The sequence below is a fragment of the Vombatus ursinus genome, unplaced genomic scaffold, assembly GCF_900497805.2.
Source record: "Vombatus ursinus unplaced genomic scaffold, bare-nosed wombat genome assembly UNPS02009824.1, whole genome shotgun sequence".
Classification (NCBI taxonomy): Eukaryota; Metazoa; Chordata; class Mammalia; order Diprotodontia; family Vombatidae; genus Vombatus; species Vombatus ursinus.
In genome coordinates, this window is record NW_020949602.1 from 11,217,854 (window position 1) to 11,230,655 (window position 12,802).

Sequence of the window (12,802 nt, forward strand, 5' to 3'; positions counted from 1 at the left end):
CAACCTGAGGGACAGTTGGGCTTTAATGTAGGGAGGTTGCAAGCTTGCCCAACAGAAGGACTGGTCTAGGAACTCAAAGTTTTAAAAATGAATGTTAAAAATTGTTTTTACATGTAACTGGGGAAAAACATAAATTCTAAATAAAACTAAAAAAAAATAAAGAAAAAGTTGTGGTCTAAGTGGAGGAGCATTCCAAGACGAGGGGCTGTGTGATCATATATGAGACGAGATATAAATCTGAGTATTGCTGGGATGGTGGGATATGAATTAAGTAAAGCACTTGGCAAACCTTAAAGTGCCATATAAATGCTAATCACCATCATCATCTTCTTCTTCATCTTCTCTTCCTTTTCCTCCTTCTTCTCCTTCTCTTTTTTCTTCTCCTCCTACTTCTCCTTCTTCTTCTTCTCCTTCTTCTTCTTCCTCTTCTTCTTCTTCTCCTTCTTCTCCTTCTCCTTCTCCTTCTCCTTCTTCTTCTTCCCACCATCCAAGTGACTGATTGTGCACTTCCTGGGATCAGTCCACAGACCTCACTTTGGAGATCACCGATATAGTGAACAGAGGGCTGACTTGAACTCAAGAAGACTTGAGTTCAAATCTACACCTCTTTTCTCCCCCTGCTTCAGTCCTTCATTGAATCTGAGATCTCACAAATATGTCTACACTGAAGTCCAGTATAGACCATCCAATATATTCTCATTCTGTTTGATTCTTGTTCCTTTCATTTGGGGGAGGGAGAGAGGTGGGGAACCCCTCCATTAGGAAACTCCTTCCACCAGTGAAGATCAGCAAATGTTCTGCAATTTAGAGGCTTAGAGAGTTGGGGTAGTAAGAGGTAAAAGGACTTTCCCAGGGTCACACAGTCAGTATGTATCAGAGGTAAGACTCAAACCAGCTCTTTAGGCACAAATTTAACGTACGAACCCTGCTGTCATTCATTCTGGACCTAATCTCCCACTGAACCTCCGCAGAAGGTTTATCCAAGATGCCAAAGGCCTTTATTTAACTCTTTTTCCTAAATATAATGGGGATTCATGCATACATAGGTTACATGAAGATATTCTTCCTCCATTTATAATCTTGAATGGTAAATGGTTCAGTATCTTCCCCAGCTCACTAATTGTTGAACCAAAATTTCCACTTTTTCCTTTCAGAGGAGACTGTTCCTGAAGATAATGCTAGTTTCAAGTTGTTTCAAGTAGAAGAAGAAACGCCAAGCCTGCCTAAAAAGTAATCATTTCTGTTGTTATTGTTGACGTAATGGTATTCATAAAGAAAGTGTGGTGTAGTAGCTAGAGACCCAGCCTCAAAGCCAGGAAGAGCAGGTTCCAGTCCTGTCCCTGACTCCCCCTGGCTCTGTGACCTTGGGCAGGACACCTCGCTTTTCATTGTGTCGGCCAACACTCTCAGAATTCAGCTGTAGATGAGGTGCCCTCTGTCGATGTCCGTTGGTAGGGAAATACCTTGCTAAGTGTTCCTGACATTGATGAAATTTCAAGTCCCATCAAAAAACAATAGTAGTGTTTATAGTTATTTCATAAAAGAATTGACAGATTTCTATTTTCTGTTAAGGACAAATTAAATTATTTAATTTGTTAAGAATGATTTCTGTTCTCCTGTCCTACAATGAATGGTGATTCCCCACCCCCAAGACTAGAAAAGGGGACCCCAAACCTTTTTAAATTATCTAATGTCTGTCAATCAGTCAACAAACATTTTTAAACACTTGCTATGTGCCAGGCACTTGTGCTCAGCTCTGGGGATACAAAGACAGGCTCTCAAGGAACTCCCAGTCTAATGGGGAGATTGCACACAAACAACTACATGCACACTATAGAAGAGACAAATTGGGAGTAATCCATAGGGGGAAGGCGCCATTAGTAAGGCTTCTTGGAGAAGGAGGGGTTTAAGTTGAGATCTGAAGGAAACCAGGAGGTGGAGATGAGGAGGAAGAAGCTTCTAGATATGAGGGACTTGCGCTAAGTCACACACATAACAAACAACAGAGGCAGCATTGGAACCCAGATCTTCTAACTCTGGACCCAGAGTTCTTGCCACTATCTCCACTTGAGCTTCCTCAGAAATGTTATCAGCTCTACTGACCCTAAAATGTCTAATTTCCTCTGTCCTCTTCCTGTACCACCCCCATTTCACATGTTACTATTTATCTATAAATATTCTGTGTGCTCTAAATAGAATGTAAGCTCCTTGAGAGCAGGACTTACTTTTTAATCTTTTGTCTTTGTATCTCCTGAGTCCAGCACAATTGCTGGGACGCAGTAGACACTTTAAACCCTTGTCTGAAATATTTGAAGAGTAGATATAATCCTACTTGCAGTAGGCCCCAGAGGGTCATGAGGGACAAATGAAATAAACTATGTAATGAACTTTGAGAACCTCATAGTGTTGTTGAAATGCCCACTGTTCATTGAATCACAGATCTGCTGTTCCACTCATTGGGCCCAAACATTTCTACAGAGTGACCCCCTTCAGGTCTCCATGTTGAATCTTGTTTAAGAGAACTTCTGTCAGCCCTCTCCCCCTAAGTTCCAAGTCAGTAAAAAGTCTAGTTGGAATGAGCGTGGCTTTGATGCTAGAAGACCAGCTGTATTCTTAGAGCTCATTAATGATGACTCCCTATCTCTCTGTCTCTGTCTCTCTACCTGTCTCTCTGTGTCTCTCTCTTCCTTTCTCCCAGAAGACCTTGGTTCAAGCCCAGCCTCTAACGCCTAACTAACTAGCTGTGTAACTAAGGACAAGTCACTTTATTTGTCAGGGCTTTGGGAAACCCTCTCCTAAATTGTAGATTCAGCACCATCTACATTGGTCCAGAGAGTTTCTTTACCTAGAAATTCTCTGGACAAATGAAACCCCAAGTCCTTCCTACGGGATCCCCAGGTAGAGATGGCCAACAGGCAGTTGAAGAAGTTGGACTGAAGCTCAGGAGAAAGATGAGAACAGGCTTTGTAGATGTGGAAGTCATTTCTACAGAGACACTGGTTGAATCCAGGAGGATTAATGAGGTCATCAACAGAAAGAAACAGAATAGAGAATGAAGAGGCCCAAGATAGAGCCCGAAATTGCCCCCAAAGCTCTCCTCTTTGTCCACCATGATAACATGATGACTTCCTAAATGGCCTTGCGAAAATCTCAGTACACTATTTACTCACCATTGCCCTGATCTAGCAGACTAACACCATTGTCCAAAGGTTCTATGGGATTATTTGGATGGGATTTTTTTAGTATGCTTCAATCTGTATTAAGACTCCATAGCTCTTTCTCTGGATGTGGATGGCATTTTCCATCATGAGACTTTTGGAGATGTCTTAGATCCTTGTAGTGCTGAGAAGGATTAAGTCTGTCAATGTTAGTCATCGCACAGTGTGGCTGTTACTATGTACACCATTCTCCTGGTTCTGCTCACTTCACTCAGCATCAGTCCATACATGTCTCTCCAGGTTTTCTGAAGCCCATCTGCTCATCATTTCTTATAGCACAATAGTATTCCATCACATTCATGTACCACAACTTCTTCAACTATTCCCCAATTGATAGGCATCCTCTCAATTTCCCATTCTTTGCCACCACAGAAAGAACTGCTATAAATATTTTTGTACCTCTGGGTCCTTTTCCCATTTATATGATCTCTTTGAGATACAGCCCTAGAAGTGCTATTGCTAGGTCAAAGGGTATGCACATTTTTATAACCATTTGGGCATAGTTTGGATGGAACTTTAAGCCCATGCTGAGTCCCAGTGGTCATTCCCTTCCTGTATAAGTACTCACAAATCATTAACTTTATAGTGTGTTCTAGAATTTTTCCAGGAATAGAAGTCAAACCTACAGTCTATAGCTTGGAAAATCCATCTCTTTTGTCCTGTGAAAACCAGAGTGATTTTTGAGCATCCTAGGCTTTTGACAACTTTTTTCTCCACGATTTTTTCAAAGATCACCAACAGAGGATGGGTAATCAAAACTGGCATTTCTTTCACAACCCTAAGATGTCTTTCTGTGTCTGATGCCTTCACACTGAAAGGAACATAAAGTACGGTCCCTGAAGACCACTGACACATTCTTCTGGTCCTTCATGTTGGCTAAAACCAAAATCTTCAGGTCTATGAAGCTTTTGCTATTAATTGCTACAACAAATTGCCCATTTGCCATGACTTTTCCTATTGCCTATAGCTTTTTTTTCCCAGTGTGGTGCTTATTGCTTTTTTAGTATAGTGGGTTTTCCTACCTTTTCCTGCTTTTTCCACCTTTTTTCTCACTTGTCTAGCCTGCTTGCTTGGGTGTATTTAATCTGAACTGAACAGTTTTCCATCTATGCCAAATACAACCAGTTATTGTCCTGAGCTGTAATCTGAAAGGACTCCTGACAAAATCTGACTCTGCCATATCTTGACTTTCCATTTTTGGTGCTGATTAGACACAAGACATCTTTTGCTTTTTCTCCATGCCTTATGGTCTAAAAGGTTGAGTTGGGGGTTTTGCGGGATTAAAGAAGAGATGTCCTGTGGGCGGTTGGAAGTGTTTGTCTAGAGCTCAGTAAGGAGATAGAGATTTAGGATTATTTTCCATTCATCATCATTGAAACCATGAAGGGGAGTGAGATTGCAAACACAGAGAATCGTGATGGGAGAGAAAGGGACAAAGGATGCATAACCTCGAAGAACATCGACCTCTGACAAGAGAATGGGGAGTCATCGAAGGAAGCAAGAGAAAGAGTGGCAAGAAAAGCAGAAGAGAACCAGGAGGTTCTGTTGTCTCAGAAGCCAAAGAAGAAGGGGACAAGAAGGAAGGGGTGCACAACAGTGTCAGATGACTTGGAGAAATCAGGAATCATGAACATGGAAATGTTGCTCGTGAGTCTAAATTCCTGTGCAGAATCTTCAAAGTCTCCTGGTCCCACTCTGCCTATGTGCCTTCTCGTCAGAGACCCATCACGCCAGTACGGTCATCTCCAAATTGGCTTGATTCTCTCCTCCCCGCCCTCCCCCCTCCATCACATGGTCCAATCCCATTTTGTAACAATAATGAAGATGAAGGTGATGATGATGATGAAAATGTTACTTCAGTGCATGGATGTAGACATTCCTCCCAGATTACAGTTCATCCACACCTCCTCATCTTGTCCATCAAAAACTCGCTTATGCTTGCTTCTTTTTCCACATCATAGTACATCAAGTGCAGGACTGGAATCAGGAAGCCCTGAACTCAAACCCTGCCTTAGTCATAAACTCCCAGTGTGAGCCTGGCCAAGTAACTTGCCCTCTCTCAGCCTCAATTTCCTCATTGGCAAAGTGGAGATAATGACAGCACCTACCTCCCGTGGTTGTTTTGAGGATCAAATGAGATAACATGTAAAAGCACTTTGCAAACCTAAAAGTGCTCTATAGATGCTAGTATTTAAAACTCTCAGAGTGGATAGCACTGTGCTAGGAATAGAAACCGATGATTGGTGGAAATAACAAATCAACTTGTATTTCTTTATATTCCCAGTGTTCCTACAGGATGTGTACACAGCCCATTTAGAGAAAAAGAATTAGACTGAGCAGCTTTCATTATTTCCACGGATCACTTTCAGAAATAGCTTTGTGAGTGTCTTTTTAAAGAAAAAAAAGCTCTAAAAATCATTGCTTTGTGTATACTATGCATTCTTTCAGTTCTACCTTTCAAGAGGAAACTTTTAATAGTTCAGAAAAAAAGAAGGAAACTCTGAAGCCAGATAGTTTGAAATTGAACAGGACAGACCCCAAGGGATGCAGAAGGTCATGGGTTTCTTTTAAACAGACAAAAGACAATGGAGCTCATTGTACTTGAAGATGGCAAACACACACACACACACACACACACACACACTCACTCACACATTCTCTCTCTCTTTCTCTGTCTTTCTGTCTTTGCCTCTGTCTCTGTCTCTCTGCCTCTGTCTTTCTCTGTGTGCCTGTCTCTCTGTCTCTTTCTCTTTCTCTCTGTCTCTCTCTGTCTCTTTCTCTCTGCCTCTCTCTCTCTGTCTCTGTCTCTGTCTCTGTCTCTCTCTGCCTCTTTCTGTCTCTCTCTGTCTCTGTCTCTCTCTGTCTCTGTCTCTGTCTCTCTGTCTCTCTCTCTCTTTCTCTCTCCACATAGTTATTATTTTCATGAGACAGTGTGTTGACAGTTTCTTTCCTCTCCAGGTCTTTGCTGGCGGCCGCATGATCTATGATAGCAAATCTCAAACGTTTTCATGTAGGAGACAGAATACAGCTTCCATTTCAGCTCCCCCATCATCAACTGCAGAAATGTTTTGTTGGCCAGTTCTTGTGAGTTGCCTGCATGATGGCGTCACATGAAATGCCCCCCACATTATGGCAACTTGAACAATCAGGATAAATCTAGTCTGGCTAGTTTTCAGTCTCCACTTGAGCATGATAATGGGACAGAAGATGTCTCTGTACAATCTCATTTTTAAAGAAATTACTTTATACTTTTAGGAAGTATTAAAGACGTTTCACACTTGATGCTAACAAAAATTCCTTCTGACCTTTCAATACAAATGAGAAAATCACATCATCTGACAGTCAGAAGGCACTTCAGCCGGCACTGAATGCAGCGCACGGCCCAGAGGAGCTGCCATCAGAACGTACCTGAAGACGGCTCTTCAGTCCTTGAAGGAAGGAAGACTTGCGTTAATTTCCATCCAATTTGCCCTGATGAGCTGCCACTCGTTATTCTTCTGCTCAAGAGGTGTCAGTGGCTCCTGATTGCCTTCAGCATAAAGTACAACCTCCCCAGCTGGAACTGAAGGCCTTTCACAATATTTCTTCAACCTGTTTTCAGACTCACTTCGTATTACTCATGGTAAATGGGAAAGGGCCCCACCTCTGAAGTCAGAAGACCTGGGTTCAAATCCCACCTCTCCTGCTTACCTTGGGCAAGTCAAATCTCCCTGGGCCTCAGTTTCCTCATTTGTGAATTGAGGGGGTTGGACTAGATGACCTCAGAGACCCCTTCCAGCTTTGGCCTATGATCCTTCGTGAGTGCTGTGTTCTGGGCTAACTGGACAACATCTTGGCTGTTCTCTGAGCTCAAAAAGGTATTTCCTGCCTTTACACAAACCATCTCCCATGTCTTCTATGTTCCTTATTGATGACCTGCTCCTCCCCAGCCTTCAGGATCCTCCTCTTTGGTCAAGGCTCAGCTCAGCTGCTGCTTTCTCTGGTGCCCAGGAAGGGCTGGCTTCAGTATTCTCCTGCCTCGTATCTCCCTGGAGCCAAACCTACCTCCTGTTGTTCTGATACCTCAGTGTTTTTCCACAAGCTTTTTCTTTCTATTGGAATATGTTCCCTTCTCATCTCTGCCTTGTGTCCTTCAAGGCTCAGCACAAAGGCTACCATTAACTCCTCACTTATCCTTATCTCCCCCTCTCCCACCCTCCCAACCCGGGTGCTGGTGCTTTCCCTTCCATGATTGTTTTTTTATGTTACTTAGTTGTACCAATAGAAGATTACTCCCTGAGGGTGCAGACTGCTTCATTTTTTCCTGAACTCTGGTCTTCCTGACTCGAAGCCCACTGCATATTCTCTGGGTCGCACTGCCTCGGTCAGTTATTATAATGAAGTGACGTTCCACTTAGTACATTTCTGCACTCCCCAGGAAGGTTTTCTGATGGATTCTGTGTGCTAAACCAGTATGAAATTTCACATTTGCAAGTTGATTGTTATCTGATTTAACTTTTATTTTTCTTTTCAGAAACATTAAAGGAATTTCCTTTGATGAATACTACAAGACATGGTCTGGAATCGCGACGTCACAAACAGCCAACTGTTTCAAAATTCCAGGTCAGGTGATCTCGCCTTATCCTGTGTCCTCTGTGGGGGAGGGAGGGTGGACTAAATATCCAGCTTTCCCCCTTTCCTTTGGCTTTTCCAGTTATCGGGCATAATTAAGGCCCTGCTTGAGCCTATCAATTCACTAGAACTCCATGAGTGTTTGCTGAGTGCTTCTTATGGGAGGGTCACTGGGCTGAGAAGAGGGTGGGAGGAAAGGAAGTCTGTAAGAGAGAAGACACAGTCCGTGTCACCTTGGGAAACTTACATTCTGACATTCAGAACTCCTTGACAATGTCCTTATCTAAAAAAGAACAGAAGTCATTAAGATATGAATTCTTAATTACTACCCCATGGAGGGAAAGTATAAGCAGGAAAGACAAAAACATAGAAAAAGGCAAAAGAATGGAGTCAATTTAATTTGTGAAACATTGAAAAAGCTCCTTCTACATGCCAATGATTGTGCTTGGTGCCGGGGAAATGAAGACATAATGAAACAGTCCCTACCTGCATAGAGCTTTCAATCTACTGGTGGTGTTGGGGAAGAATGAGCCATGGATAGATGAATGTGATAAGGTAGGATGTTCTAGGGAGTGAAATAATCATTCAACAAGGGTGATTCACCCATCACCTGCTGCATGCCAGGGACTGTGCTAGGTGCTGAGGATTGAAAGGCAGAAATTCTCTCAAGGAGCCTTGAAGGAAGCCATGGATGTCCATGGGTAGAGACGACCACTGGCCGGACTCCAGCTAAGAGATAACTGGAGCCTGGTAGGCAGCGCCAGTGTGAGGAGTCCTGGCCTCTGTCTTCCATGCAGATTAGGAAGCAAGAGCAGGTGAACAAACATTTGTTGAGTGCCCACTCTAGGTGAGCCAGGGTGCCAGGAGGCATCACACCTGGGGAAACTGGAAGCTTTCCAGCCCTCCTCCTTCACTCCCCACCACCCCACCCCGGTGAAAAAAATGTTCATTCAAAAAAAAATTCATTTTTTGCTTCGAAGCTCTCTGATCCGAGATAGCCAACACACCTACATTCAAATGTTTCTTCCAAGCTGCATTCCAAAGTCCAGTATGAATCTTTCTCCCCCTAACTATCCGTCATCCCATGTTATTACAATATAGCTCCCCTCTAAGATTTCCATCTTGGAAGAGGCCACGCCCCCCAAATGACAGATATTTGATTAATTTGTCAGTGGTGATTGTGGATTTGCATTGCCCGCCTTCCAGGATTTTCATATATGAAGCTTGCAAAACAGATCAAATTTCTATTTCTCCCAGGAATGTGGGGCTTCTTATTTAGAAATGAAAATCCTTCTCTCCTTCTATACCTAGGACACTTGCACAAACCAGTCCATCCTCACACCTCCCCAAATCCTACCTCAGTATCATTCTACACAGAAAGACTTGAAGGCAGGACTTGATCTGCCAGAGGGTGACGACCCCCACCCCTAAATCCACCCTCCCCCTGAGCTTGAGGGGTTAAGGGGGCCTCCTGGGTATACCTGACTCCTACTGGAGATGCCCGTGTCATTTTTCTCTCCTTTCTCCTGGTTGATAACTTGGATGCCATTTCTTGCGTTATCGTTACTAATGTGGTGCAGCCCGCTTATACTCATTGTACAACTGCCCTTTGGGGTCACATGCAATCTTCTAGGAGAATCCTTTCCTGACCTCCTTTTGTTCTAGTGCCTTTCCTCTATTAATCATCTCCAATTTGTCCCTCTGGGCCATCGCCTGTCCTCTGGACTCCAGTGACTCTGAAAAATGGAGTGAGGCTGATGACTTTGTGTAGCTCCACCTCACTTAAATGCAAAATTCACTCACAAGTCAAGACATCACCCTGAGATGTCATTGATCCTCTTCAAGAATGAAGGATGAACAGCAACAATAATTTGTTCCATATTTAGCTCAATTGTACATAGTTGTTTGCACGTTGTTTTCTCCATTAGACCGCAAGCTCCTTGAGGGCAGAGGTTGTCTTTTGCCTTTCTTTGTATTCCCAGTACTTAACCACAGTGCCTGGCACATAGTAGGTGCTTAATAAAGACTTAATGACTAACTGACTGATTCTTCAAATATTGTGATATTTTGTGATTTAGAGACATGTGACGTATGACATCACTGGAAGACTGACATTAAAAAAGTAAGTTTTTGCTTCAGGGCTAAGCTTGGGATCCTTGAAAAAGCAAAGTAATTTCCTAAATGCAATTCAGCCTATTCTTATCCTCCTAATAATTTCTAGACCTAGATCACTCTTGATTGACAGAGTCTGCCCAAGCTGTATGTATTGATGAAATAGCTCAGTAGGCTCTTGATTGAATCACAGATCATATTCTTGGAAACTGGCATTTTCCATCCACTTGGTTTTCCCTATATATATGGGAGACTCTTTGGAATAGTTAGACAAATTCTCTCAAATAGTTACAGATCTCATTTAATATTCTGGGGTTCGATGCTATTAGTATAATTTCGCTTGTATCCCAGAGCTTCCAGAGGACTTTATCTTTTATTGGAAATATACTTTCCATTTGGATTTTGCATTGCACATTCTACAGGACAGCTGCAAACCCTTTGATGACTACATATTTCCCTAAATATCGATAAGCACATGATCATCAAACAAAGTTATCTCCATTGTTGCCTTGATTGAAGAAATTTTATATGATGGAAACATGCATGGGGGAGACCTTGTTGGAGAAGGGCCTTTAGGGCTTTACTTTAAAAAGAAACAGTACACAGTAAATACAGTGCAATCTCTTGTTTTCTGTTCCCTTTCATTGTGTGATTGTGAAAATGTGGTCTGTAGTAGAAAACCTGCTTTATTTTAATAATAATAGCTAGTGTTAAGATAACAATTTAAAATTAGCAAAATGTTTTACAAATATCTCGGTCTATCCTCATATAACAACCCTGGAGAGGTAGGTGCCACTATTAGTCCCATTTCATAGATGAGGAAACTGAAGCAGAGATTAAATGACTTGTGTGAAGTCACATTTGAACTCATGTGTTCCTGACCCCCCAAGTCCAATGCTGTATCCACTGAGCTACCCAGTAGCATTCCCATGTTTTCATCAAGAATCATTGATCTAGAGCTGGCAGGAACCTCAGAGGGCAGCTAGCCCAATCTTTTCATTTCACAGATGAGGAAACTGAGGCATAGAGGAGTACAGTCATTTGCCTAAGGTCATGCAGGAAGTAAGTAGTTGGTGTCCCAAACCAAGGTCCAGCATTCTTTCCATTGCAACCACATGGCCTCCCTTCAAAACCTTTAGTTTGTATGTAATTCTCATAAAGAATTTATAGTGATAGAAAATAAGTATATGGACCTATAGCTGATCACCAAAATTATCTCTGATGTCTCTTTACTTTCCTTTTTTCACTAGTATTTCTTTTCATGAATTTTTTGAATTATTCACTTTCCTCTCCTCTTTTTGATACTTCAAGAATTATTCTGTCAAGGTCCTTAAAATTTTGTCAGCACAGCTTTCCTCTTTGTATCCTTGGCTTGGTCTAATTTCTCCCCTTACTTTTGCTTCTTTATTCTCATTTTCACTCATGCAGCAGTACACGAAGGCCAAGATGTTGGATCCAAATGTAGCAGCTCACTTCCCTGATGAATATATCCTTATTTTACATAATGTTGCTAGAACTATCCTATTTCTTTTGTATTTTTAGCTCTCTTTGCAACTTGATCTTTAAATATTCTTATTTCAATCTGCGTTAAATGGGATTTATATCAAGATTTCTATAAACAAATCCCCCACCCACCTTTTTGCCACTTTATAAGGCAACATTTCTCATCATTTCCCAATATTATCCTTCAGAAGATTTTTGCAAATTAAGCTCATGCCCTAAACCATTGGTACTCTTGGCTTGGCTGCCATGTCTCTTTTCTTGGCAAGGAGATGAAGTGTTTGGTTGGTGAGATAGTCTTATAAGACATTTGGAGAAGTGGGTCTGGATTTCAGAAGTTGAGGCATAAAAGGACATTTATATTTGGGAGACATGTTGAGCACTAGGAATTCCAAGAAAGACAAAAGCCCCCAAGGATCTTACATTTTAATGGAGGAAACAAGTTATAAATAAATAGGTATGTACAAAATATATAGAGAGAAAGTAGATGAAAGGTAATTCTACCAGGAAAGGATTTAGCCTAATAATATAGATGGAAGTGATGGTCCAAGATGAGGGGATGAGTGTCGAGGAGAGCCAGTAGAAGAGAAGAGGCCAAAGAGAAAACATATGAAGGGATCCTGAAGAGCAAGAAGAGTCAACAGAGGAAACGTGGGAAGGGGAAAATGAAGAGATTCTGGTATCTCTGAGGTCAAAGGAGACACAGAGAGAGAGAGAGAGAGAAAGAGAGAGAGAGAGAGAGAGAGAGAGAGAGAGAGAGAGAGAGAGAGAGCTTCGAATAGGAAGGAAATGTTGACAATGTCAGAAATAGTGAACAAGTCAAGAAGGAGGACTGATTTTGAAAAAAAAGTCTTTGATCTTGGTAGTTATGAGGTCATTGATAAGTTTAGGGAGAACAATTTTAATAGATTTTTTAAAATGAAATCTCAACTGTAAGATAATGATAAAATAATTCTTTGAAAAAAGTTTAGGATGTAGAATTAAATGGAGCATTTCTGATCATCTAGAAAGGGAAGTAATAATCATGAATAGCCAATATTGCTTCATCAAGGCTAGGTCATGACGGACTACTTTGATTTCTTACTTGTCAGAATTAATAGACTAGTGGATTGGGAGAATACCACAGACAGTGCATACCCAAAATTTATCAAAGCAACTGGTCATTTCTTATATTAGTCTTCGGGGCAAAATGGAGAGGTCTGATGGATTTGGAACAGGTTGAAAGACTGGGCACAATGGATACAGCACCAGCCCTGAAGTCAGGAGGACCTGAGTTCAAATCCAGCCTCAGACATATAACACTAGCTGTGTGACTCTGGGCAAGTCACTTAACCCCAATTGCCTTGCCATCCCCCCCCAAA

At 41.8% G+C, this 12,802-nt stretch overlaps 1 protein-coding gene across 1 annotated transcript in view; it reads left to right on the forward strand.

Annotated features, from left to right (window-relative positions):
• The window catches only part of UBE2U (ubiquitin conjugating enzyme E2 U), a 64,535-nt gene that overhangs the window by 20,308 nt on the left and 31,425 nt on the right, over positions 1–12,802 (forward strand). Inside the window, exons 6-7 of the mRNA XM_027852734.1 lie at positions 1,155–1,230; positions 7,732–7,820. Of these exons, the coding sequence (XP_027708535.1) occupies positions 1,155–1,230; positions 7,732–7,820 (165 nt within the window). The remainder of the gene's footprint in view (positions 1–1,154; positions 1,231–7,731; positions 7,821–12,802) is intronic.